This window comes from Brachycentrus maculatus, unplaced genomic scaffold, assembly GCF_059751285.1.
Source record: "Brachycentrus maculatus isolate JH-2025_06_01 unplaced genomic scaffold, ASM5975128v1 h1tg000185l, whole genome shotgun sequence".
In the NCBI taxonomy this organism is placed as follows: Eukaryota; Metazoa; Arthropoda; class Insecta; order Trichoptera; family Brachycentridae; genus Brachycentrus; species Brachycentrus maculatus.
Genome location: NW_028280936.1, coordinates 554,792 through 579,395, shown reverse-complemented (window position 1 = coordinate 579,395; position 24,604 = coordinate 554,792). Strand labels below are relative to the sequence as shown.

The 24,604-nt window shown below is 32.6% G+C and overlaps 3 protein-coding genes across 3 annotated transcripts in view; 1 reads left to right on the top strand and 2 right to left on the bottom strand.

Moving 5' to 3' along the window:
• Positions 1-1,630: 1,630 nt before the first annotated feature.
• On the bottom strand, positions 1,631-6,904 carry LOC148307909 (uncharacterized). Its single transcript, XM_088262617.1, has 8 exons — positions 6,520-6,904; positions 5,968-6,173; positions 5,651-5,888; positions 5,253-5,434; positions 4,484-4,622; positions 4,120-4,250; positions 3,795-4,032; positions 1,631-3,710 (listed from the first exon to the last, which is right to left on the bottom strand). Exons 1-8 carry the CDS (start codon positions 6,559-6,561, stop codon positions 1,734-1,736), a joined length of 3,153 nt encoding a protein of 1,050 aa, XP_088118743.1. The 5' UTR covers positions 6,562-6,904; the 3' UTR covers positions 1,631-1,733.
• Positions 6,905-7,367: 463 nt separating this feature from the next.
• Positions 7,368-12,036, top strand: LOC148307908 (growth hormone-inducible transmembrane protein-like). The gene is made up of 8 exons (XM_088262615.1): positions 7,368-7,503; positions 7,627-7,832; positions 9,586-9,697; positions 10,157-10,298; positions 10,387-10,562; positions 11,076-11,236; positions 11,319-11,451; positions 11,534-12,036. Exons 2-8 carry the CDS (start codon positions 7,637-7,639, stop codon positions 11,619-11,621), a joined length of 1,008 nt encoding a protein of 335 aa, XP_088118741.1. The 5' UTR covers positions 7,368-7,503; positions 7,627-7,636; the 3' UTR covers positions 11,622-12,036.
• A 3,620-nt stretch (positions 12,037-15,656) lies between these two features.
• Positions 15,657-24,604, bottom strand: part of tweek (transmembrane protein KIAA1109 homolog tweek) — a 41,491-nt gene continuing 32,543 nt past the window's right edge. Inside the window, exons 36-51 of the mRNA XM_088262614.1 lie at positions 24,008-24,236; positions 23,698-23,914; positions 22,807-23,066; positions 22,533-22,686; positions 22,248-22,330; positions 21,447-21,594; positions 20,715-20,872; positions 20,137-20,329; positions 19,800-20,020; positions 19,594-19,695; positions 19,192-19,350; positions 18,554-18,736; positions 17,265-17,477; positions 16,998-17,128; positions 16,631-16,869; positions 15,657-16,009 (exon numbers count right to left, since the gene is read on the bottom strand). Of these exons, the coding sequence (XP_088118740.1) occupies positions 15,820-16,009; positions 16,631-16,869; positions 16,998-17,128; positions 17,265-17,477; positions 18,554-18,736; positions 19,192-19,350; positions 19,594-19,695; positions 19,800-20,020; positions 20,137-20,329; positions 20,715-20,872; positions 21,447-21,594; positions 22,248-22,330; positions 22,533-22,686; positions 22,807-23,066; positions 23,698-23,914; positions 24,008-24,236 (2,880 nt within the window). The 3' untranslated portion in view covers positions 15,657-15,819. The remainder of the gene's footprint in view (positions 16,010-16,630; positions 16,870-16,997; positions 17,129-17,264; positions 17,478-18,553; positions 18,737-19,191; positions 19,351-19,593; positions 19,696-19,799; positions 20,021-20,136; positions 20,330-20,714; positions 20,873-21,446; positions 21,595-22,247; positions 22,331-22,532; positions 22,687-22,806; positions 23,067-23,697; positions 23,915-24,007; positions 24,237-24,604) is intronic.

Genomic DNA, 24,604 nt, shown 5'->3' with positions numbered 1-24,604 from the left:
TTTAAATATTAATATTATTACGGTTTGTATATTAAATGGTTTCTATAATAATGCAGTGTGCAGGCAAAACAAATTATTAAATAGCATCTTATATATTTAATGTCAAACATATTTACAATATTCCCCTATCACAGATGACTTATATTATAAGCTAATTACTATAATCATTAGAAAATGTTACTACAAGCTTGACATTATTATAATTTCTTATAAAATATGAAAGGTGTGATCATAGTTTAAATACATGTACTGGAACATCAATATTCATGGAATGTATCTTATTTAAAACAAATACAGAATAAGACAAAATAGTTATGACTCCCCTTTCCTCATGTTGGATATATCATGGGTGATGTGCCGTTTTTGTTTCGATATTGAAGATGAAAGACAAGTTTTAAATTGTATTCAGAACATAATTATATTAGCTACTCACTTATTTTTTAAATTATTGTTTTTCATAAAAATATAAGAATTTTTATTTATTTGGTTACAACACAGGTGGGTTTCTCCACATTTCTACATTGTAAGAGGGTTTATGATCAATATCCTTTATTGAATATCGTTCATATTTTGAAATGCGTATAGTTGTGTTTATAATAAATACATGTAGTCATATCTTATTATCACTGTAGAGACAGGACTGTAATAAATTATAATATTTAATTCAACAGAAACTATTTTCAATTTTATTGTAAAACACTACAATGGAAAGTGCATTCACCTTTACAAATAAAGTGCAATTTAATTATATGATCATTGGAGATAGTATATTTAAAATGAGAAAAAAATTATAGTAGCAAAATTTATGCACAGAAATTTATTTAAATTGTTAATTTATGTATGCACTTAACAATCAGATTCTATTCTACCAACATAGTTATAACGCAATTTAGTCAGCAACTAACTAACCATTGCTGAGCATTTAAGGGGGCTCCCTGATGTTACCATCATCATCATCATCTTGGTGCTTGATGTGACACATAAAACATTGTCTCTCCTGCTAATGACGATAGTATGTTGAGTTATAATGGTTCTCGAAAAGAGAGCATAATGTCAATAAATTTGTAATAAGGATTATGTGAGTTGACATTAAACAATCTGGCTTTTAAGTGAGGACTACTGCATATTCAAAATATTACAATATTTTATATATCGCTCACTCCTTTCAAGAACGTCATAAATAAAAAACTTGATTTTTCAGGAGAACGTTTTAATGTTTTAAAATGTAACACAGTGTATTAAAAATAGATATCAAGCCTATTATTGAACTTTTTACTGTGCAACAGATCTTTTTAGGTAAAACCTGAAGGTTTTTTCTCCATTTGAAAAATATTTAATATATTTAAAAAAAAAATTAAACAATACATTTTCTTCAAAATGTAAAAACAACATTTTCTGCCCTGTAGCGGGTAAATATTAAGTTAAAAATATGCCTCTTTTGCTGGGATATAGTACATTTTCTGGGCATTCCTAAAACATGCACAACTGAAAATTGACGATTTTTTATTTATGACGTTCTTGAAAGGAGTGAGCGATATGTAAATATTGATTTGTTGATCGATTTACTTTGATAGTAAAAATATTTTTTCTAAAGAAAGCGTAGTATAAGTTTTTCTGATATCCTATCTTATTTAACATGAATTTCCAAATTTGTACAGAATAACAAGAGAAAGAAAGTATTATTAGGAACTAGAATACAAGCAACAGATAGAGCTTTATGATAAAAAAAATAATCAATGCTCATTCTGAAGTTTTAAGTATTGTGAGTAAATCCTTCTAGCCTGATTTAAAACACGATTTACATTATGCTTTCTAACCATTTTATCAAAATACATAGCGAGTTCGTTATAATCCATGTGATTACGCATAATGTGCTCTCTATGTTGCATTAAAACAGTCAAACATAAAAACATGAGAAATGGATTTCCCCCCCCAAACACGTGTGGTGGGGGCAGTAAGCATGGAAATGGTTTTGTTTCTCCAGAATCTCCAATTTCTTCACAGATGTTTACATTTCCTGTTAAACGATTACTCGAACTATAACTATCTGCATTATTCGAGGATTGGGTTTGAATATCATATTTCTTTTGAAAATTTGATATGGTAGCAGCTATAGAATGTAAGTTTGAAGGTTTTTTATTATTCAATAGAACTTCACAGTTTCTTCGAGCATTCTCGAGTTCTTGTGACATGTTGGAAAAAAATTTGGAGTTTGGTTTTGCTAGTTCACTTTCGACACTTTTAGATTTTATTGCAGTTTCGATACAAGGTTCAACTATTGATTTAAGAGCATCGATAGACTCGTGAGAAATATCATTCGCATGATCACACATCTCCATTTTGGAAACATCTGTCGCTTTGCTTTTTTCTCTGTGATCCGATACAAAACTCGCCTTAATTTCTTCAATTTCTGGCACTCTATCGTGAAGAGGATTTTCCCACACAAACACATCATAATTACTTTTATCAGCCACTTTATTGAAGTTTCTATTTTCTGATAGACTGGATTGTGTTATACCATTAGTAGTATGTATTTTAGAGACATCAGTTTTATTTTTCTTGCTAACACGAACATCACAATCGAAATTTGAACATTTGTAATCGATATCTTCATATAACACATCATTATCAAATGAATTGGAGAAATTATTTTTGTTGGAGCATTGGCTGCAGAGCTGCTGGTCCAATTTATCAGATTCCAGCTTCAGTTCTCTGGTCATGGAAGTCATCATGGGAGAATAATCCTTAGAGTCATCCGGACTGCTATCTTCAAATTCAGTTTCCCGTAAAACGTTCGATGATTGATTATCACAAGGAACATAGGCTTTGGAATTCTTATTAAAGTTCTTTTCTTGAATATTGTTTTCCAAATCTACTCTTGATTTATTAGGAGATTTTTTTACCAAAGAAAGATTTTTGAACTCGTTAAAATTTTCAATCAGCTTAACTGAAGTTTTGTCCTCTAAATTTTTATTTTGGTTATTAAGTTTGTCCGAAGAAGAAGTTAATTTAGCAGTAAGCGCAAGTCTGTGAAGTCCTTCTTTGCTATGAACATTTAATGGCATATGTTTAGGAGATGTAAAAACACTTTCTGCATCAGGAATGGATATGTTGTCTATACTGACAGATTTTGTCAGCTGACTCGTACTATTCAAGTCATTAATACTTTCGGTGGCGATACTTATTTCTGATTCGGGTTCAAACGATGAGGCGGTGGAAATACTACAAGAACTGCCAGAAACAATATTACCTTTGGTGTCAGAATCGTTATGCTTTCCACGTAATGACTGATATAAATTTGTAGCATCATCCAAACTTTGGAATTCCTTGGAAAACACTAAAGTGGTAGCGCTGTTACTCTTTTTACCAATATTTTCATCCAGGCTTTGATTCATTCTTTTGTATGTTTTTATTTTGGTTTTTGAAGCAGCGGCGAGACTCATGGAAGAATTTTGTCTTCTCATAGCGCAAAGCTTAGTATAAGCATTATCACGAGGAGTTTTAATAAGGGGACTGATAGGCTTCTCGTCTAGTCCTTCGGCCGAGTAACTCGGACAAAAAGATTTGTCTTTAAGAGCCAGTTCTTTAAATGGCGGAGACGGAGGAAGTGACGACCACAAAACTTCGAGCATGCGAAGAGAATCTTCGAAAGCGAATTCTCTTTTCATCTCCAGCAAGAGCCATCTATAGCAGAAAAGAAGGTCATCAGCCTGAAAGTAATTATTGGGTTAAGTTAGGTTACATTTTAGAAAACATATTTAAGAGAAAGCATTAAATCTTAAAATTTATAACACCTGTTGATTCTTAAGGTAGGCATAGAACTGCGGGTCATAAACTTGCAGAGACTCGGTGAGGTGAGAGAACTTGAGGGTCATGGCTTCACCGTCCAGCAAAAAGTTGGGATAGAGTCGGGACATCAGGGCACACAAACAGATATATGCGTGAGCCTCGTCTCTCATGGTCACCAAAAGTGGAGATGCTAGATCTGACATACCCTGGCAGTAACTCACTAATGGGTGATTTAAAGCATATCTATAACAATAACATCGATTTTAGATTATGTTCATAAAACTGACTACACAAATTTCACAAAAAGGCTGATAAAATTAATGTACGCACGTTGTTAATATGTTGAACAGGGAAGCAATATTTTGGTTATCATCGCTACCAGCGTAAAATTTATGATGCCTGTCTGTTCTCAGAACATCTTTCTTCACCATGCTTGTCACATATGCTAAATCGCTTGATACCTAAAATTGTATATATTTATATCGAGTTGCTTAATGTGATAGAAAATATATAATATGAAATCAAAGGAAGATGCAAATAAAAATATAGAGGCGAGAGCAAATACTAGAAAAGAAGACATTTATAAATATGTGATTTATTATTGTATCCAATATTTAGTCATTAATCATCCTTTAATTCCACTTTCAAAGACAAGCCAAAATAAAAATACTAATAATAATAAAATCATTTTTACCTGTCCCTTTTGTATACAATCTCTCCAAACATCCCTTAATGTATAATATTCCGATGATTTCTTCTTCATATAATCCATTCTTTGTTTTCCAGACATTCCATCAGGATAAACATTAAGAATATGCTTCCAAACAACTCTCCTACAATCATTAATACATAATAAAAGGTTTCTACTATGATATTATATTTATTAAGCTATAATAATTAAGTACATTGGTATACCTATTGCCGTAAATCAATATGTTACAAAAAATCAAAATAAGAATGTATAAATGAATGGGGTGTATTTCTTTTCATTCTGTTTGTAAGTGCGCAGAAACTAAATCAAGTAAAATACTACAATAACAAAAGTGAGTATTTCAGTAATTCTGTGATAGTATTTTGTAGTTTTTTGATGGTAATGGAAAAGGGAATGAGAAGGGTGAGTTAAAATGTTAGATTTATCGTTCGGTAAATCATATATATTTTTAAAATATAAAATATATATTCTGTAAATCATATGTCATATGTATAAGCTACACCATATTATCCGTTTTATTGTAAGTAAGATCATCCATTCAATTTGGTTTAATAAAATAAAATATTTTTTATATTTATTTCCCTTTGAAATTAAAATGGAGATTTATTACCATTATGAAAGAATGGGTGAATATACATACACATTTTATTTCAATATAAATTTTAAACATAGTGGCGGATTCTTTTCTTGCAAACGTATAATATATATATGTACAATATAGTAACAAAACAAATAACGAAAGGCAAACTACCTGAGACTAGGATCTATTCCACCGCAATATATAACTTCTCGCAACTTTGTTCCCTGTACAACTTGTCCAACAGGATCAAGAAATGATCTGAATTCAGCATCACTCAGCGGCTGCCTCATGGGAATGTTAGGATCTTCTGACAGATTCAATGCTCGAGACACCATACTTAAGGTTTTCTCCATCTAGATAAAAACGTCAAATACCTCATATAAAGTTGCTCAAACAGTAATACCCTTAAGTGAAATAAGATGCCTAATTGATTGGAATTCCCTATTTTGGTCCAGGTAGCTTAAATACATATGACGAAAATCATTTATGTTTATTTTCACCTCCCTAGGAATGTGAAGTAAAGCAAAGTATGATGATAAAAGTATATGTATATATATGTGCTAACATACCTGATTCATAAACAACCCTTGGAAGCCAGTCTGAGATTGTCTCTGTTCTGAATTTTCTTGATTGTGTTGAGAGCTTGTGGAGGTGGAAGGGTCTGAAGTTTGTCTGGAAGGCCATCTTCTGACCGTGGAAACTTGGTTTTCTAATTCTAATTCTCCGGAACATTCTGGTAATGGCTTTACATCAACCCGTAAATGAACGCAAGGCTCTGTGCCGTGCAAGGAAGATGCATTTTGAGCGCTGAAATGTGATTTAGAGATTTATAATAGTTTAACATTATAATTTGTGGACATAAATACATTTAATGAAATTAATTTACCGTAAGAAAGCAGCATCTAAATCCCAATCGGAAAATAATGCGAGGTAATCTTCTTGCCCGAGATCGTCGATAGATTTATATGACAATGAAAAATCTCCCTTCAAATTAAATGCTTTAGCTAGAATGCTTTGGAGAACTTCGAGTGATGTGATTTGCGGATCAACTGAAAATTTTTGCTGTTCTGGTGGCAGTTTACCATCAAATTTCTGTAAAAAATAAAAAATAAATAAAACATTTTATGGTTCTTTTTATTAGATGTGAGATATAAGATATATACTTATATTTATGTTAGGAAGGTCACTCTTCCTCTTTTGGATAAAATGGATTAAAATATCGTTTAGTAACAGCAAAAATGCTAATAACATGTTTTTAATATTTTGATAATAGATGTAGGAAATATTACATGATTCCATTCAGTACGGCTTTTAATGAAAAATTATAATAAGAGCACCAATTCTTAAACACAATAAAGGTTCAATGAGTATCTAAAATATATTTATAATTGCATAATTGTATTGTTTTGTAAGAAAACTTCATAAATAATTATCTCACCTTTACTTTCACTCTCACGGCTTCTCTACTCTGCATAAACATTTTGCCATATGTGGACTAATAATATTTTTTGGAAAACGTGCTCATTAATGCTTGAATAAGGTTTTTGAAAATGAAATTTTCCTAAATATACGTAAAATATAATATAAATTCAACTGAATAAAAAAATCTAAATGAAATGATCAATATCACGACGCACGCTTGTATTTACAAAAATTAAATATTGATAAAAGTATTTGAATAACTAAAATTCAGTTAAAAGTGTTTAAGAAGTACAGCGCGAATATTACAATCAAGAAAACCCTCGACAATTCGATAAAAGAAAATCTGCGGGAAAGCGAGACATCTGTCAGTTCAGTTTGGTTCAGTTTTCCACAAAACTGTCAAAAGCAAAAAGGTCATGCCATAAGCAAAAAAGTGTTACATATGTAAAAAGTTCTTACGTAGTTTTTAAAGAGCGTACTTTTATATCAATACATTTTATAAAGTTTTAAGGTTACTTCTTTTTTAATTTGAAAAAAATCTTAACGTGACCATTGCACAAGTAAAAATCGTGTTTTGATTTTTAAAAAATCTAATTATTAGAGTTTAGAAGAATTACGTTTCTAATGTCATGAATATTGTATAGGATTGGACTCAGAATGGACTCCCGAGGAAGGCCCTTGCTCAACTCTCACTAGGTAAATCTTTATCTATTGGAGTACATTGATGTGTGCAAGTCAATGGTGTTGAAATAAAATGACACACTTAAATTTTTAGGCGTGCGGGCATCTGCATGAATTTAATATTCATGGTTTCTATTTCTATAGTTTATGGTCCATTCTATAATAATCTTTGGATCTAGAATTGACATTTCACATTTCGTATCGTCGGCGGTTCTGGAAACTGGAAGCTGCGGGTAGTATATAATCTGGGCTGCGAGTTTATTATACATTATCCACGAAGTTTGGCGGACCGATATTTAAATTAATTGTTTTCACTATTGTAAGTATGAGATATTGCGATTCGGTTAGTTTTTAAGCTATCTCAATGAATTCTCGTCACAATCAAAAGAACGCAATTTATTGTTATTGTTGTGCAATATGTAATTTTCGGAACAATTTTCAGATAACTCGACATGCTGTCCCGTCTCAACCAATCCAAATTCTTATTAGTGCAAACATCCTGCATCATTAGAAATGCCCAATCTAATAATTTCGCTATTCGGAACCATGTTTTGCGGACTTTTGCAAGAGATTCCAGAAGCTCTATTCGTACGGAAACTAAAACAAAGTCGCTATGGGAAAGAGCGATGGCTCCAGTAGGGCCGAATGGTACGCATTATATCATTATTACGTTTACACTAATTTAAATACTTTTTAAAAACAATTGCTATTCATCCGTGCTCTTTGCGCCATCCATCTATTATTATCCGCATAATGCTCTATCAAATATTGCTAAAGTGGATTTTCTCAACCCGTTATACTAAAGTATATGGTAAGATACATAATATGTAATCAAATATCAAATCATCATTTTTCCACATCTGGTTCGCAGTCAAATTTGTAATAATTTATTATTTTAAGAAAAAACGTCTAGTGCTGTGTGCAGGGAAACATCATCAAAATGAGTGATTGTGAAGACTTGGATAGGCAGACTGGGTATTAACTAAAATGATAATATGATTTACCTTCCCCTCCCAGTGATATGAATTTACTACAACTCGACTTTAAAAATGAGAATATCAATACAAAATATAATAGATACGGGCTCAGAATTTTTGTATTCCTCCGTAATACTTTTACGTGTTACATAAAAGTATTGTAATATAATGTTGTTCATTTGTAACGACGGAAATAAATAAATTGTGAGAAAATCAGGGATAGAATGACCAATACACAAACGTTTCTCAGAGTATGCGTGCGTACCACACTTTACGTACATGCGCACGTGGCTTCCTACTGTTTCCTATGATCTCATTTTAGTTGCATACAAGACGTCGTTTGGGATGGTTATTATCATTACGCTAGCTATGGAGGATACTTACGATGTATTTTTTTTTCTTTTTATGTACTTACCAGAGCTAAAATTACAAAATTGATACATTTTAACTTCAACTATGGTCAATAAAAGCAACATTTAGGAATATTCACGTTTTTAAATCACAATTTCATATGGTGTACAAAATACATATTACCGGAGCATGCGGAAGTTTTTAGCACCGTAAGGGAAAGGTTGAAACGTAATAATAATTGTATCGGACAAGTGGCACACCTGCCACTTATTCGAAGCAGCCCCAATAAGACACTTTAGGTGCCCGATGGGCTAGATGACTTCTTCACGCGGCAGTCCTCAAAAAGAATTTTAGCATTAGAAATGTCAATAGAATATATGTAATGCAGTAAGATATTTGACATAGCTGATTTATTGTGTAGTATTTACCGAGATTTCACGTAATTGTATGTAAGCGAAGGTCTTTTCTCCAATAGAGGAGCATTTGCCACTCAAGGAGAATAACCTTTGCGTTCGGAATTATTATTAAATTTAAGTTCATTTGTTTGTAACAATAGTTGTCTTGTAGACATAAATCGGAGCACAGTATAATACTATTGTTTCTAACCTAGGGTCAAGAAAGGGATAACGCTATCGCTGCCTCTTTCCCTCAGTAGGTATGGTGACTTGCTATAAAGCAGGTGCCTTTTTTTAAAAATAAATCAGTTATGTCTGCTGTATGAAACTCTTCGTTTCATTTCTCCCTCTGCTCCCGCTCTTCGACCTATAGTAACTCCCGGTCGGAAAGTTCCGGTTGACGCCAGCTTATCATCAGCGTGCCCAATCTCATTCCGGTGTAACTTTGTTGGTTCAAATAATCATTAGTGGTTTTTCATTGCAGTATTTATTTAATATTATCCTGGGTTTTGCTTGGAAGGACTGATCACCATATCTTTATTTAATTAATGATCAAGTTGAAACTGCGTCAATTCTATGTTCTGCCCTATTGCACCGTTAGGTGTAAATAAGGATAATTTTTTAATAATGTAAATGCCAATTTAGTGACGCAGTATATTAAGATTATATTCTTTTCAGCATATGGGATTGGAAAGGGCGCCCTCGCTGGGGCATCCGCCCTGGGGATGGGAGCCCTATGCTTCTATGGCCTCGGGCTTTCCTCCAGACCGGGCACTTTAGAAGAGTCTCAGTAAGTGTATTATTTGTTATCTTGTATTATTATTTTTTATGTATTATTTTTTTTCTCTCTGGTAGATGAGAATGAAAATTATCCGTACGCAAATAATTAAACACGCAATAATTATAGTTGCCAGCCATCTCCCTAGGTATTCTGAGATACCTGGCTATAGATAATATAAAACTAGCTCAATTAAATTTACGTATAAACACGTGTGATATTTTATAACATATCAATGTATAAAACAAATTGATTTTAGAGTATTCCAAATTAAAGGTGTATTAATTTGATTGAGAAATGTGCAAACGAGGTTTCTGCTTTCCTTTATTTAGAATAAGTACTCTGGTTAAATATGTATTTTAATAATTCTTATTTTATTCCGCATTTCACTTGATCACTTCTGTATAAGCATATAAATAAATATCAATTTGTGAATTATTATTTCTTACTTGATTTGATCAAATTCTACAGCTTTTGGCCGCAATTTGTAAAGGATCGAATCAGGGATACTTATTTGTACTTCGGTGGATCACTAGGACTAACAGCAGCATCTGCAATGGCTATATTTCGTTCACCTACTATGATGAACCTTATTACGAGAAGCGGTTGGCTAGTAAGTTTCTTTTCAAATTTGTGTTACATTCTACGTTAAATGTTTTATTTCGAAGGTGTCTCGATTAATTTACTGTATTTTTTTCTAGGCAATACTCGGATCCTTCGCTTTGATCATCGGTACAGGAACTATGATGAGGAGCATTGAGTATAAACCAGGTATTGGAACGAAACAGTTCGCTTGGATGCTCCATTCGGCTGTCATGGGTGCCATGGTCGCTCCTCTCTGTTTCCTTGGAGGACCGCTTCTTGTCAGGGCTGCATGGTGAGTCCATTACTACATTTAAAAAAAAATTGTTTTTCATTTAAAATTCAGTATCAAGTATGTAATTTTCTTTTTTATTTCTGAAAACAGCATTTTTAAAACACATTGCGTGCCAGTGTTCTTAAAATTTTCCAGCCCTTTGGCCATTTTCTGTGCTGCCGCATTAATCGTGTTTAGTAATTTTCACACCTGGTATGCCAAGCATTTAATTATTGTCCGATAAAAATAAAACATTGTCTCTCGTTATGATAGTCACACCATAACTGTCATCAACTTCAGAGACTTGTACTAATACGTAAGCAGACCACAAAGTGTTAATAAAAAAAACTCAACAGTTAACTTGTCAGGAATCAGAGCAATCGGCGTCCGTGTATGAGATGGGTCGTAAGTGGAGTCATGCGGTATTTCATCTACTATTTATGTACTCCTGTACTCTAGGGTTTTCGAAATATTGTTAATTATAATTAAAAAAAATTGTTTACTAATAGTAATAAAAATATGTGTATTTTCCAGGTACACTGCTGGAGTGGTAGGTGGTTTGACGACAGTAGCCGTGTGTGCTCCATCCGGTGAGTTCTTGACAATGGGAGCTCCTCTGGCCATGGGATTAGGCGTGGTGTTTGCTTCGTCTTTAGCTGGAATGTTTTTGCCACCAACTACTGTCCTTGGAGCAGGTGAATAAATAATAAATTAATTAATTGGCAATGAATTAAAGAAATCATAATTTTAGTTTCTGAAATTGACTATTTTTTCCAGGTTTATATTCAATTTCTCTGTATGGCGGACTTGTTCTTTTCGGAGGTCTTTTAGTATATGACACACAAAGAATTATAAAGAAAGCTGAAATGTATCCTAATTACGGATATCAACCATTTGATCCAATAAACGCGTATGTATAAATTTTCTAACAGGAAATTTCAAACGTATGAAATCAATTCCTTCATTTATTACATTTGTTTTTTTTTTTTTAGGGCGATGTCAATTTACATGGATACATTAAATATATTTATTAGAATAGCAACCATCTTAGCTGGCGGTGGAAACTCCAGGAGGAAGTAAGGAATAATACTGGAGCACACACATTTGCATAATTTTGTAATTATATACAGCTTCGCTTTAGTGTTATTTGAAAAAAAAACATCTAAAACTAAAATGTAGCTTCACTTGTGACTTAAATTGAATAGTGAAAATGTACAATGTATTATATTGCTAATAATAAAAGCCCACAATATTATGTATTTTCAAAAGTAGTATGTATTGTTAGATTAGTGATTTACTATTTTTTATCCATGAAGTTCTAAATTCTAGCTTCTAAAGATCATTGTTTTATTATGAAGAAATTGAAAATTCTCTGGTTCAAATTGATGTTCTAGCTTCTCATATTAAAAAGTAAACTTATGATGATTATGAAATTAAACTAATGTTATCATTATGTATGTTATTTATTGAATAAAATGGTATTTTGACACATGTAGATGGATTTTATAATTTATTTAATATTTTAACATTTACATACTGAAAATGAACAAAATAAAATAAAAACACATTTCATCCTCCAAGTAAAAAAGTTCTAATATAGCGTTTGGGTGTATTGATAAAACCTCTTTAAACTCACAGAACAATTACCAATTCTGTTTTTTTTTTTGTATATGTATGCTTAATATAAAATAGTGATGTGGTACTCTGTGTTAGAATTTTGTAATTAAAATGATAAATGATTTTAAAAAATCAATCATATTTTAAACAAAGCTTCCTTATTTTTTTACTGTTAGATCTCTTACTGATATTTTGTTATATTACGCAGTTAATACCTACTACATATTAGTGTACTAGGTATTTATTTTGTGACATTAAGTGCGGAAATAAACTAAAAGCCAAGATCAACTGCTTCAATGTGGTATAGTTCAAATTTAAAAATCTCACTCGCACACTTACGTTTTGAGCAGTGTACTCTATGACTAGAGTACACTGTGACCAGTTGAAACTGTGGAATGCCCAACTGCAGCAGCTTGGAGCGGTTAACCATGAATTCTTCAAGCTGCTACTACATTTCCGCACTTTCATTATGTTAATAAAAAAATGATACTTTTATGCCCCATTCTGAACTTCATATCATTTATGTTGCACATTTCAAGAAAATTCACATCTTCACTATGTACATATATTTGCAATTACATTACAAATGATATTCTTTGGATGACCTTTGGCTATAAATTTATCGTTTTGAAGACAAATAAACAATATTTATATAATATATACGAACAAAATATTTACAAACATATTACATAGCTAATTATATATTAATATGACATCAACGGGTGATATGAACAATTTATAGAACTAAATTTGGAAGTATGAATGCTATATCAAATCTGTCATGGAGCAGAAAATAATTTAAGGCACTGGTGTAGTTCTAATGGCAGCACTTCAATATTTATATGATGATAATGTATAATTTGTTGAATCAAATCAGCCAAGTGAATAATTGGAAAATAAGTTACTCACATGAAATACTCAACCGACATTCCAATTGAAGACTTTGGGACAAAAAAAACACACATGTCACAAAACTTGTGTTTTACACAAAACTATAAAAAGAAAATATATTTGTTAACATACTACATAGTGCAGCATATTTTTCATACCTGATTCGAGGGACAAATTATTATTTTATTTTAAATTAACTTTCTACAGTTGTGATACAAAGGGATAGTCAAGGATACAAAAAAATTAAACTGAAGCATACTGAACTTTGTTGTTTTTGGCTCAAATTCTGCCAGAAAACCGTCCTTAAACTTGATCACCTAAGAGTCAATATTACGAATAAAAAATCAAATGGGTATTAATTTGTCCTCCAATAGAAATTTACCAACACAATACTTACAAATAACAATATAGCATTCAGAATTCCAGCTTAGGAGTGGTTTATTACTGTAACAAAAGCAGTGTATAACAAGACGTATCCTTTTATAGACTGCCTCAGTTCCTAACAGGAGTGTTTTGAGCTATTTATTTGAAACGTGTATCTATATAACAGTCATACAAATTGAAATTATACATAAAAATAATATTTTATAATATTAAGATAGTATAGATACATACAAATAAAATATTATCATTGAAAACATAAACCTTCAGTCTTTATGATACTCACCACTCGGTGAGTGAAAATACTTATTTCAAATAATAATAATTATTTTATTGGAATTTAGAAAACCTGTCTTTTATCTCAAATCAATTTGTGTTGAAATTTGACAGCATTGCATATCAATATTTTTTCACTTCAAATGCCAACATTTATACAAAGTGTGAATATTAGGATGAAACTTAAATTGTGTACATATGAATATTCTGGTGATGATATTGTTCTTTATCCCATTTCAAACTTCAATAAATAATTAAAAAACTTTAAATATAATTCTTAAAGAATAACTTGTGTCTCATAAACCTAACATATTTTACAGGGGAGGCAAAAAGTGTGTGATAATAATAATAAAATACTTATACCAAGTACATATAACGCAAACGTTTTTAGGTATGCAGTTTTTTGTCACCCCTGCGAATTTGTTAGCAAGTGGCTTACAACAAATTGCTTTATCATGAGCGATGTAATTCAAAATAAACTTCAAACAGGGTTTTCAAATTCAGTGGTAATTTTTTTTCTTTCTATTATATATATATATATATATATACAAATACACACATACAAACATATAAAAATTAATAATTATTGCCATGAATAATTATACATATTGGTAACATATATGCTTCATTAAAATACTAATGGAAATATAGCTCAAAATATACAACTAACCAAGTTTTACTTAATGCATATTAACAAATAAAAAGTAATTAAAACCCATATCACATTTAAAAGACTCGCACACCTGTTTAATACAAACTAATTATAGATAAATGTACATTCTTTGAGAGAGCTTTTTCATGATTATACATAATACAGTAAAAAACAATACTAGATTGACTTATACAATCAGTCCTCACTTAGCAATATTTTAGATCACCAATCTTATTGTAAAACTGGTCAGTAAATAAGTTCCTCATGTCATCCTACTGATGTTTTAAGCGTAGGATAGGTGCTTACTTAACCTTCCCTTCCCGGTGTTGTGTACCTAGTACACATTGCTCCTAATAACCATAATATCTCTATAAATATAATAATTACAAGGCTAAGATTTTAGGTATTTTCCTCCATAATATATTTACGCATTGATTTAAAAAAGAATGTTAATAATAATCAGAATTTATCGGGTACATCGGAGGTAATTTGTAAATATCGGAATTAATTTGCGTATAAACAGCGCGTGAGGAGTGGGCGGGAAGCGCTACACTATATTCGCATACTTGCACTGTGTAAGTGCGAGGAGCTCAAAGCTCAATGTTCTCAGTCTTCCTCTGGCTAGCGGCTAGCACCATTAGCGTCACTCGGCAGTCGCTCTTGGGGTTGCAACCAGAGTGGACTTATGCTTCTTTCGTGAGCATTGCCAGATGGTTTTTTAATGTTTTCAGCAGATAAATCTAAATTATTATAGTTTTTGACTTCATTTATAATTAATCAAGGGGATTAGCTATGAATATCCGTATTTTTCCGATTTAAAATCGCTAATTTTTTATTGTGTAGTGACTACCCAACAGCGGGACGCACATTTTATTTTAGCACCGGAAGGCAAAGGTTAATGCCACATGTATGGTATAGGTAGACAATGTTGCAAATTGTTTCTTCCTGACATGATAGCATGCAGAGATGATGTAGTGTTTGTAGGCATACTATAACAGTCATAAGGGTGAGTGGTTGTTAAGTGAAGAAAGGTTGTAATATGCTGCCGAGTTGTAAAACAGTTAATGGAATGTCGGTCATCCAGTTCTCTAACAAAAGAAGCTCTACTACGCATATTGCGTAACCATTTAGCATAAATATGTATAACTATTTCTACAAACACCATAATTATGAATTCAACAATGCTCTAGAATTTCCCGACCTTGAGCACATTAACTTACCCTAATACTTTTACAATAATACATATGTTCGTAATAGTGACCACAAATTTATAAGGAAAAAAAATCCTTGACTGATGCTTATCATGAGACAATATTAAATACCGTTTTATTAATTTAGTAAGAATAATATTACAACTTACAAAAAACCATGGAAAAATTATTATAGACTAAGTTATTTTGTAAGTTGATGAAATGGAAAATCACAATGTTAATGCTTCAAATATTGTCAGAAACATAATAATTAATTCTGTTTGTGGGGAATAATGGCAACTAGTCTTAATAAAATCAGTGCTAAAAGTTTATCCAAAGGATCTAATGAGCCTCGCTGTAACCATTTAGGTATTGTAGTACGGGCGTGGCTGAAGCCCAGTTTTTGCAGAATGTAATCAACTCCGTATGGTTCGATAGACTTCCCAGCCCAGGATAGCAATCTAGAAAATATCAAATTTATAATCAAATAATTATATAAATGTGTTACATATTTAGGAGAAAAGATAAAATTAGACCCTTTCTAAAAATGAAAGGGTCTATTCCCTGATCTACTATTGTGAGATAGATATACCATTGTTGTACTAAACAATGATTCACATAAGGAGGTGTATGGCCGATTACAAACCTATCACCTTCAAAAATGCTGCCTACAAATTACACAATGTTAAGGTCTTGGATCTAGGAGTGGAATATGATTGGAAGAACAACACTAAGAATAACACTAATACATTTGACGTCATCTGAATAAATTGGGGGTTAACATTACTGCTTTAAGGTGGAGACTGACCCGAGCATTTTGTCGTAACGTAACACGTTACCATACGAGCATTCAGGCAGTCAGTACACCGAGCCGAGCGCTCCATCCATAGTTTCGGATGCTCGGTGATGCTCGCCGCGAGCGATGTTACGACGTTACGTTACAACGAAATGCTCCGGTCAGTCTCCACCTTTAAGTATAGTGTTGAATCACCTAACCTTTGTATTATTAATGGTCAAGTTCTATACACTGCCTGGCTGTGGAAAGGTGTCGAATAAAGAAGAAATATTAATATTGAAATTACCTGACTGTGGGTTCCAAGTGCCAGGTCTTGCAGTGATACACTCTCCAGTCTTTGTCGTATATATTGATTTTTATGGCATTTTTAGCATTAGGAGTTGTGTCGGCGGACTTCACCAAACTGGGTGGAGAAAGGACATCGTCACTACCTTTGCTGCTCGTAGCATCGGAACTCTGAGATAGGAGATTGGCCACATCCGGTGATTGTGATCGGCCGGCGTTTGAAGACGATGATGTGGAAGCCTAAATTTAAAAAATTTAAAAAATAAACACTAGAAATTAACAACCCAGATAAGATTTTACAGATATACTTAGATCCATTTTTCAAGCAACCATTAAAATATTTAGGTTTTATAACATACAAATATTACCGTTCTTTCTTTTTCTCTTAAATATGACGAAATCAAATCGTGGAGGAAGAAAAATGCTTCTGCATCGACTGTAACAAATATGTGATCCTCAAATTCTGTGATGAAACTGCATTCTACAACTGTCTTCTCCTCTGGAAAATTGAAAAAACAATTAAGAGTGATGCTACGTGTGGAACATGGGCTTGTAAATATGAAGTGTTAAATAATTGTTTATCTAAAATATGTGCAAAGAAGCGGATTTTTCTCTGGCTACAGTTTAAATCTCACCTGGATTATTGGGTATCCTAGCTTGCTGCAGGTGCTGAGTTTTGAGATGTAGTTGCAATGATGGCAGTGAGAAAATAACTTCCCTCGTATGATGCGGATCTATCAGCTTGGATGTGGTGCTCGGAGTGGCCCTCTGAGGGCGCTCTCGGTCCGTCTGTCTGTCTCTCTCTAAGGATCCTGCGTCTCTCTCTAGTGAAGGGAAACACTCCACGGCTGTGGACAAAATATATTAGTGAAATAATAATAATTAAATTTAATAAAAAAATAAAAAAATTGAAAAAACACTTTGGAAGGTGTTTGATTCTAACACATCTTGCATACTTTGTTTTTATAGCAACCTTGGTCTACTTTATTATTTTTTGTGATGTGATTCATTAACCCACTATTATAATTACCATTTAACACTCTACTTGGCTTATTCAAACAATTCCTTTCCGCAAGAAACCATGCTGCATCTATGCAAGGTTTACTGCTGGTAAAGCATTTTTTTTAAATGACCGAAAACGGTGCCACACACAAGTATTACTTATTATTCCTTATAACTCTTATCCACACCCAATGGTGCATAGGGCACTGCATCGAATTGACGCAGTGTTATCTTGATCATTACTTACATGAAGGCAAGGTGATCACTCTTGCGCATCAGGAACCAGTCCAGGGTAATATTAAATAAATATTACAATGTAAAATCACTAATACATATTTATTTTCACTCCCCCTGGGAATCGAACCTGGGACCTCCAGCACGGCAGCTAAACACGCTGCCACCAGCCACCACGGAGGCGGACACACAAGTATACCATTACATTATAAGAGAACACATATAAAAGGTTAAATCGGTACAATTTTTAACTGAAATAATTTCACAATACATGATTAGATTGTCAGATTAACCAAAGATGAAATAATATTTTTTAATGAAAATGTAATAATTTTTTTATGAAAATGTAATCATTATTAATTTACATGATAAAACTGGTATATGGAATGTTTCGGTATTTTTTAGCTGTCAGTGTTGCCAGAAGAAAGAGGTGTTATAATAAAATTAAAATTGTAAATCAGTATTAGAGATAATTTTAGAACAATTAAAAAAAATAATGCAATTAATTTCACGGATATGACTAGAAGTCTTATTTCTTAAATAAATTTAATATCTGTTATCATTGTCACGACGTTATTGCCCATAACTATTAGGGAATATTTTTTTTATACAATAGACTTTATCCACACTTTGACATGGTTAACTATGCATGAAATGGATCACATTAATAATATTATTAGTTACATACCGTCTATATCGCTGTTAAAGAAAGCATAGTGGAACCATTCTCGCAGAGTCTTAAACTGGGGTGGAAATATCATATTTCTACTCATTCTACACACAGTGGCCATGGATTCATGTTGGACTGTGGTGCCACTACTGGCCCCTAGACTCGCTGTCAGACTCTGAACAATATGGACCTCTACTTCTCCTATACAAAACAAAACAAACAGTCAATTATTAAAATAATAATGATAAGAAATTAGGAATGTAAAAGAACAAGGGACCATACTCTGATATACTGTATGATAATTATCATAGAGTATACCCTAAGTACGATTATAATCTTACTAAGTCTGTACAGCCATTGATTTTTCCAGAACCGATTTGCAGTCAAATTTGTAATGAGTTTGTATTTTGAACAATGATGTCTGGTGCTCCAGAACCAATTTGCAGTCAAATTTGTAATGAGTTCGTATTTTGAACAATGATGTCTGGTGCTCCAGAACCGATTTGCAGTCAAATTCGTAATGAGTTTGTATTTTGAACAATGATGTCTGGTGCTATGTATCATGGCCAGAGAAGTCACCATCACATTAGTAAGAGGTTTTTTAAGAGGAGATTTGTTAGAGGCTGAACAGGGATGATATGAAGTATGAACATTACCATTGTCGGTAGGAATCTGCTGCGCTTCAGTAGCAAAGCTTATAAAGGTGTCTTTCAAGCTGAACAAGGCCCAAGATTTGGATTTGAAGTTGATGCCGTGGAAACAGCCGAGAGAAATATGAGCACCTTGCAGCTCCATAGTTCCACCTAAAACGGTTCCTACAAAGCAAAATTGTGTACATTGAAAAATGAATTAAATTTAATAACAAATAAATAAATCTAGTATGTAGTAGTAAGGAGATATGCGGAATAATTTACTACTAAACTATCAAAATTTAATACTACATATTACAAATAAAAAGTTTTTAAGCGAACTTTTATTCAAATGCATTAACAGTTATATTTATATTCAAAATAATTTAAAAAAACAATAATTAATCAACATTAAACAAATAAAGTTACCATTTGTAGGGAGTGGGGAAGGCAAAGTTGAAAGTTGCAACCCGGAAATAAGGCTGAGGACTTTTTGCCAATGTCTGTGTTGTCGGCCTTCATGAAGTTCACCTAGAATGTAGAATATCCAAATTTTGTAAAATTCTACTTGCGTTTAAACATACCATGTTTGATATACATTAATATTTAAAATTATACACAATTAAAAAATGTACCTTCTTTTCGCTGTTTTCCAAGTTTAGGAGGAACCATATTAGGGTTGGCCGTGTACGATGTATACAGATTGCTGAAGACTCGTTTGCTACTTTTGAATTGTTGATTGAAAAATTCCTCCAGTTTTAGTTGCATTTTAAATAAATCTGGAGTTGTACTGCGACTAATTAGCAGTTGCAGTTGCTGCCAATTTAATGTACCGTGCACGAGAATTATTGCTGGGCTGAAACAAAAATCAAAAGAGATAGGACTTTGCAGCCACTGGAAATCGTAGACAAACATTGCTGGCCATTTGCGATGGATAGCCATTTGTAGTCGCTAATTTATTTGACTACTGACCGATTAGTTGCGATATGATGAGGATGAGTCTGCATAATATGTGCCATCCATTCGTCTTTTAGCACAACACTGAGACTGCTAACCCTCGCCATTAGCATTGAAGTTCCCATATAATCCAATCGTAACTCCAGAGCGTTGAGACTTAACCCGCAATGATGACTTGGATTCGAACCGGGTTCTTCAATTATATGAACTAAAATAAAACAATTTAATGTTATTTATTTTATCACATATTAATTTGATTTTTTAAAAACATAATAGGGATTAAATTAAGCAATAAATAAGTTATTGTTGTAAATGACCTCCTCTGTAATATAGAGCATGTTTGGGAATAGCCATATAATGCATTAGGTTTTGGGTTTGATTCTCACAAGGGGTAATGGAGAGTATTCATATAATTCAAAATTAAGGTAACATAGCATTTCAGGGCTAAAGGGAGAAAAAAGAAGTAAAATAATGTTTTAATGGGGTAATAATCGCAATTGAATTTTGTATGAATGGCATTGCGGTTATAAAAATAACTGTGAATTAATACATGGATAAGTGACAGTTTAATATGAATTGAAGTTATGTTTTACCAAATGTGTCGATAGTAGAAAGGGAGATAGTTCCACCGACAATACCACCCTTGGCATCCAAAGCGCTGCTTCCTAGACCTACTCCGACACACATGTTGCGGTGGCCTGTACTTCCTATATTAAGGCGTCCCATCGAATGGAAGTCTCGACTCAACCAGCTGAAACATAAGCCCTTAGGTATACATAATGCTTACCTAATCAGATATTTTTTAATTCTTGAAAATAATCTACTACCTATAATACAATCCCTGATTTGCTCCACCTTAGCTTTATTTTGGCAAGGATATAAAAAAATTCACATCTTAAAAAAAAGTTAATCAAAAAGGGGTGTGTGATAATAATGCCTACACCCTCTTCCATCCTATTGCCGATATGAACAATTATTTTGTGCAATTGTGGCTACCGTCAAAGTATTTTAGTATTTCATGTGGTGTAAAAATAAAATATTTTATTTTATTTGTATGAGTCATGACTATAGGTTGCCATTCATAGATAAATATCTGATAAATTCTTATAAAAACTGGTTGTGCAAAACTATATACTAAGATAAATACCTGTTCGATTCCCAACAACACCTACATAAATCTCCATTAGGCACATCCATAGTTATGACAAATGGATTTCATACCAGTCGAGTCAAATTTATTCAAGTAGCGTGTTTCTCAAGTACTAATATTGTGGTTTTGCATGAAAATTTAATTGAAATTATTTAATTTTACATTTACTACTTACGTTACATTTCCCATTACATTGCCCATGTTCATGTGGACATTGAGTTTAGTAAAGTTAAAGGCGAACAAGACAAGAGTCTCCCAAGCAGCGGCCGGTGTATCAGTAGAACTGGACTGCGCTGTTTCTATACTACTGCCACGCCCATTATCTGTACATACAGTAACTTAGGTTAAATAGACCCAAACCTCTGTTGATGGACCTCTTTGAATGGAATTTTATTATAACACAATATAGTTCGAATCAAAGCTACGTTTGGAATATATAGCTAAGAAAGAGTTTTTTTTAACAAAAACCTTAAAAATGTGCAGTACGTGTGTTTTCGTGTACTAATTTTTAATTATTCAATTACTTAAGAGAAGAAATAAGAATATTTTTTATACATTTATATATATATACATATTTTTTTTCTCACAAAAATGGAATAATAATTTAGGGAAGGAATGATCCCTTTTAAACAAGGTACAGGTGTACTATAAAATACAAGTTTTATACTGGTGATCACTTCCATATGTACCGTGAGAATATTGCGTAGTAACCAAGTCAATCTATGTTATTTTAACATAAGCTCATTTAAATGGTAAAAAAACTACGAGATTTGTGAATTTTTTCTCTTATTCTATTATAATATTCTTCAAACATTCTAGTTAAGGTTTAAAACATTTTTTCTGATCACAAATCATGATTCAGAAATACATAATGAAGCATTTTAATTTCTATTATGCATGAACTATAACGTAATATAATACATAAAAATGAATAATTATATATGTATATAATAGTAGAATATTAATTACTAATTACCTTTTAATTTAGAGTGAATCATGCTGATTTTCGATCGGTCTTTATGTGACGCTACTGGAGACAGAGCTGATTTGTCTTGGGTACTAAAATAAAATAAAAACATAATCTTTAATAAGTACATACAGTTAATGATAATAAAACATATAGTAGTGTTAATTAGTGCAAAAAATACAGACTAACTTTTTTTATTAATAATTATTCAGTTAGTTTTTCACTACAACTCGTAAGTTGCAAATCAATCTTTGACAACAATTAATTTTGTTTTTTGTTTAACAAAAAATGTACCTTGTGTCGGCTTCAGATGGTGCACTCAAACTCACATCCCCCAAAAATAATCTCCGAACAATCGTGCGTCGGTACCACGCTTTAGGGAATGCTAAAATCTCTGTTAGTCTTCGCATATCATATTTGAAGGATGCTGATCCAATATCGATGATAGCTAAAATAATAAAGATAATGTACATAGTAATAATGAAAATGCCATGGATAAAATCGTGAATAATGTGACCAGGAATATAGATGACTTTGTTGCGGAATATTGTTATAACTAATTACGTACTTGAAAATCTAACAACAGCAGTAGACTGATCAGGATCAGCTTGGAAGTCTAGTTTCCTAGATCGTGAAAGATGGAATTTCACAAACTCAACATTTATACTGAGAGAATCTTTTCTTTCACTGTCTGATAAGGGTGACCATTGAGCTTCTTTGATTCCCGGCTTTTTCCCTCCGTAAGGGTGGAAAATATAAACAGAGAAATCGGCTAAACATCCTGTCACACTCAAACCACCAACTGCAACTCCCGGATGATTCATTTCACTAGAAAATAATTTATTTTTTAGGGTAAAAAATCATTTCACTTAAAATAAATACATAATATATTACACTCTTCTAATCATTCATCATTCACTTTGTGTAATACCACTTAATAACACCACTTTATGACTAATGGTTTCGGAATAACAATTTCAACATTAGCATTAGGCCAGATAATGGAATGGTATTCTAAAACTGGTAGTAATGAAGTGGCGTTTTTAAGTGGTACATATTACTCAAAGTGAATGATAAATGATAAGGAGTTAATAATGTAAGGAGTTAACACAAAGTTAACAATGCTTTTAATAAACAAAAAAAAATCATTAAAAAAAACATGCATTATTGGAATTTTGAGACTCCGGTGAAGGTGGTCAGTCATCTGTGGAATATTTTTTTTCAAATTTATCAATATACTGCTTTTCCTACTGCCCTGATTAAAAATTGCTTGGATACGATGATGGGACGCAGATATTTGGTGGACAATGGATTTAGCAGTGTCAATAGGGAAAAGATAATAGTTGTATGTGACGACCGGTTGTACTCACATGATGAGTACAGATAAGAAAGCGAGTTTTAAGTGATATTAATATTGTTTAATTGAACTCATAAATAATGTGAATTAACAAGTACTTACTCTTCTTGCGCTCTTTTAGAACTGAATACGATACCGAGAGATGGAAGTTGAAGCATACATTCCACTCTAGATACGGGTAAACATGAGAACCTAAAAGTGGATGGCTGCATATGGAAGTACACAATAACGTCCACCGGGAATGATGCGTACACATATTGCCCATAGGAAGCGGCAACACCAGTATCCTCATCTGCTTCGAACATGGCATTCACTGAATCTGTTCAACAATAAAATACACAGCATTAAGAAAAAAGTATTTTATGCTAAAAATATTATATAAAATTATTGCTGAACCAAACTACTTTGTTACCTCCGGCAGATGAAGGAGACGCTTTGGTCGGAATCGGTTCTAATGTCTGTTCCAAGAACTCTAGAATATGTGGACTTATAATAGTTTCCTCGGGAATACTTTGTAGTGTGACCCAAGCAAACAAAGATGCTTTCTTAATTCCGCCCTTTCTTGTAGGAATTTGCGTCAATTTGGGTGCATCTTGCGGAGACGTGACATCACCCTGGACTGTTTTAGATTCATAGTGCACCTATAAAAATGATTTCTTATTTAATAAGAGCCTAGTGAACGGTGGTTTTAAAAATTTCACAGGCCAAGAAAAATTGAGCTACACATTTACTGAAAGCAAAGATATTGGTAACGAAAAGGGGAATGTTTAAATGTCACCATTTGTAATACTTCCCTTAAAAAATTGTCTATGGTGAAATTCATACAATACCCGAATAGAATAGGATTGTCATCATTTGTGTTTTTTCTTCCATATTGTTATGATTTTTGAGGAGTTCTATTTTTTATAGAGTTATAAATTCCAACTAGATTCCTAACTGTCCAACAAACCTCCTCCCTTAGTTTTTCCCTCTACCTCCTTTCCTAAACTCCTTTTTCCTTTGCCTTCCT

Coding starts and splice junctions, on each gene's coding strand:
- LOC148307909 (XM_088262617.1), bottom strand. CDS start 6,561: ATGTTTATGCAGAGTAGAGAAGCCGTGAGAGTGAAAGTAAAG. Junction 4,251..4,483: donor ATTGTATACAAAAGGGACAG/GTAAAAATGATT, acceptor ATACAATTTTAG/GTATCAAGCGATTTAGCATA. Junction 4,033..4,119: donor CTGTTCAACATATTAACAAC/GTGCGTACATTA, acceptor TTATTGTTATAG/ATATGCTTTAAATCACCCAT.
- LOC148307908 (XM_088262615.1), top strand. CDS start 7,637: ATGCTGTCCCGTCTCAACCAATCCAAATTCTTATTAGTGCAAACATCC. Junction 10,299..10,386: donor TTACGAGAAGCGGTTGGCTA/GTAAGTTTCTTT, acceptor ATTTTTTTCTAG/GCAATACTCGGATCCTTCGC. Junction 10,563..11,075: donor CTTCTTGTCAGGGCTGCATG/GTGAGTCCATTA, acceptor TGTATTTTCCAG/GTACACTGCTGGAGTGGTAG.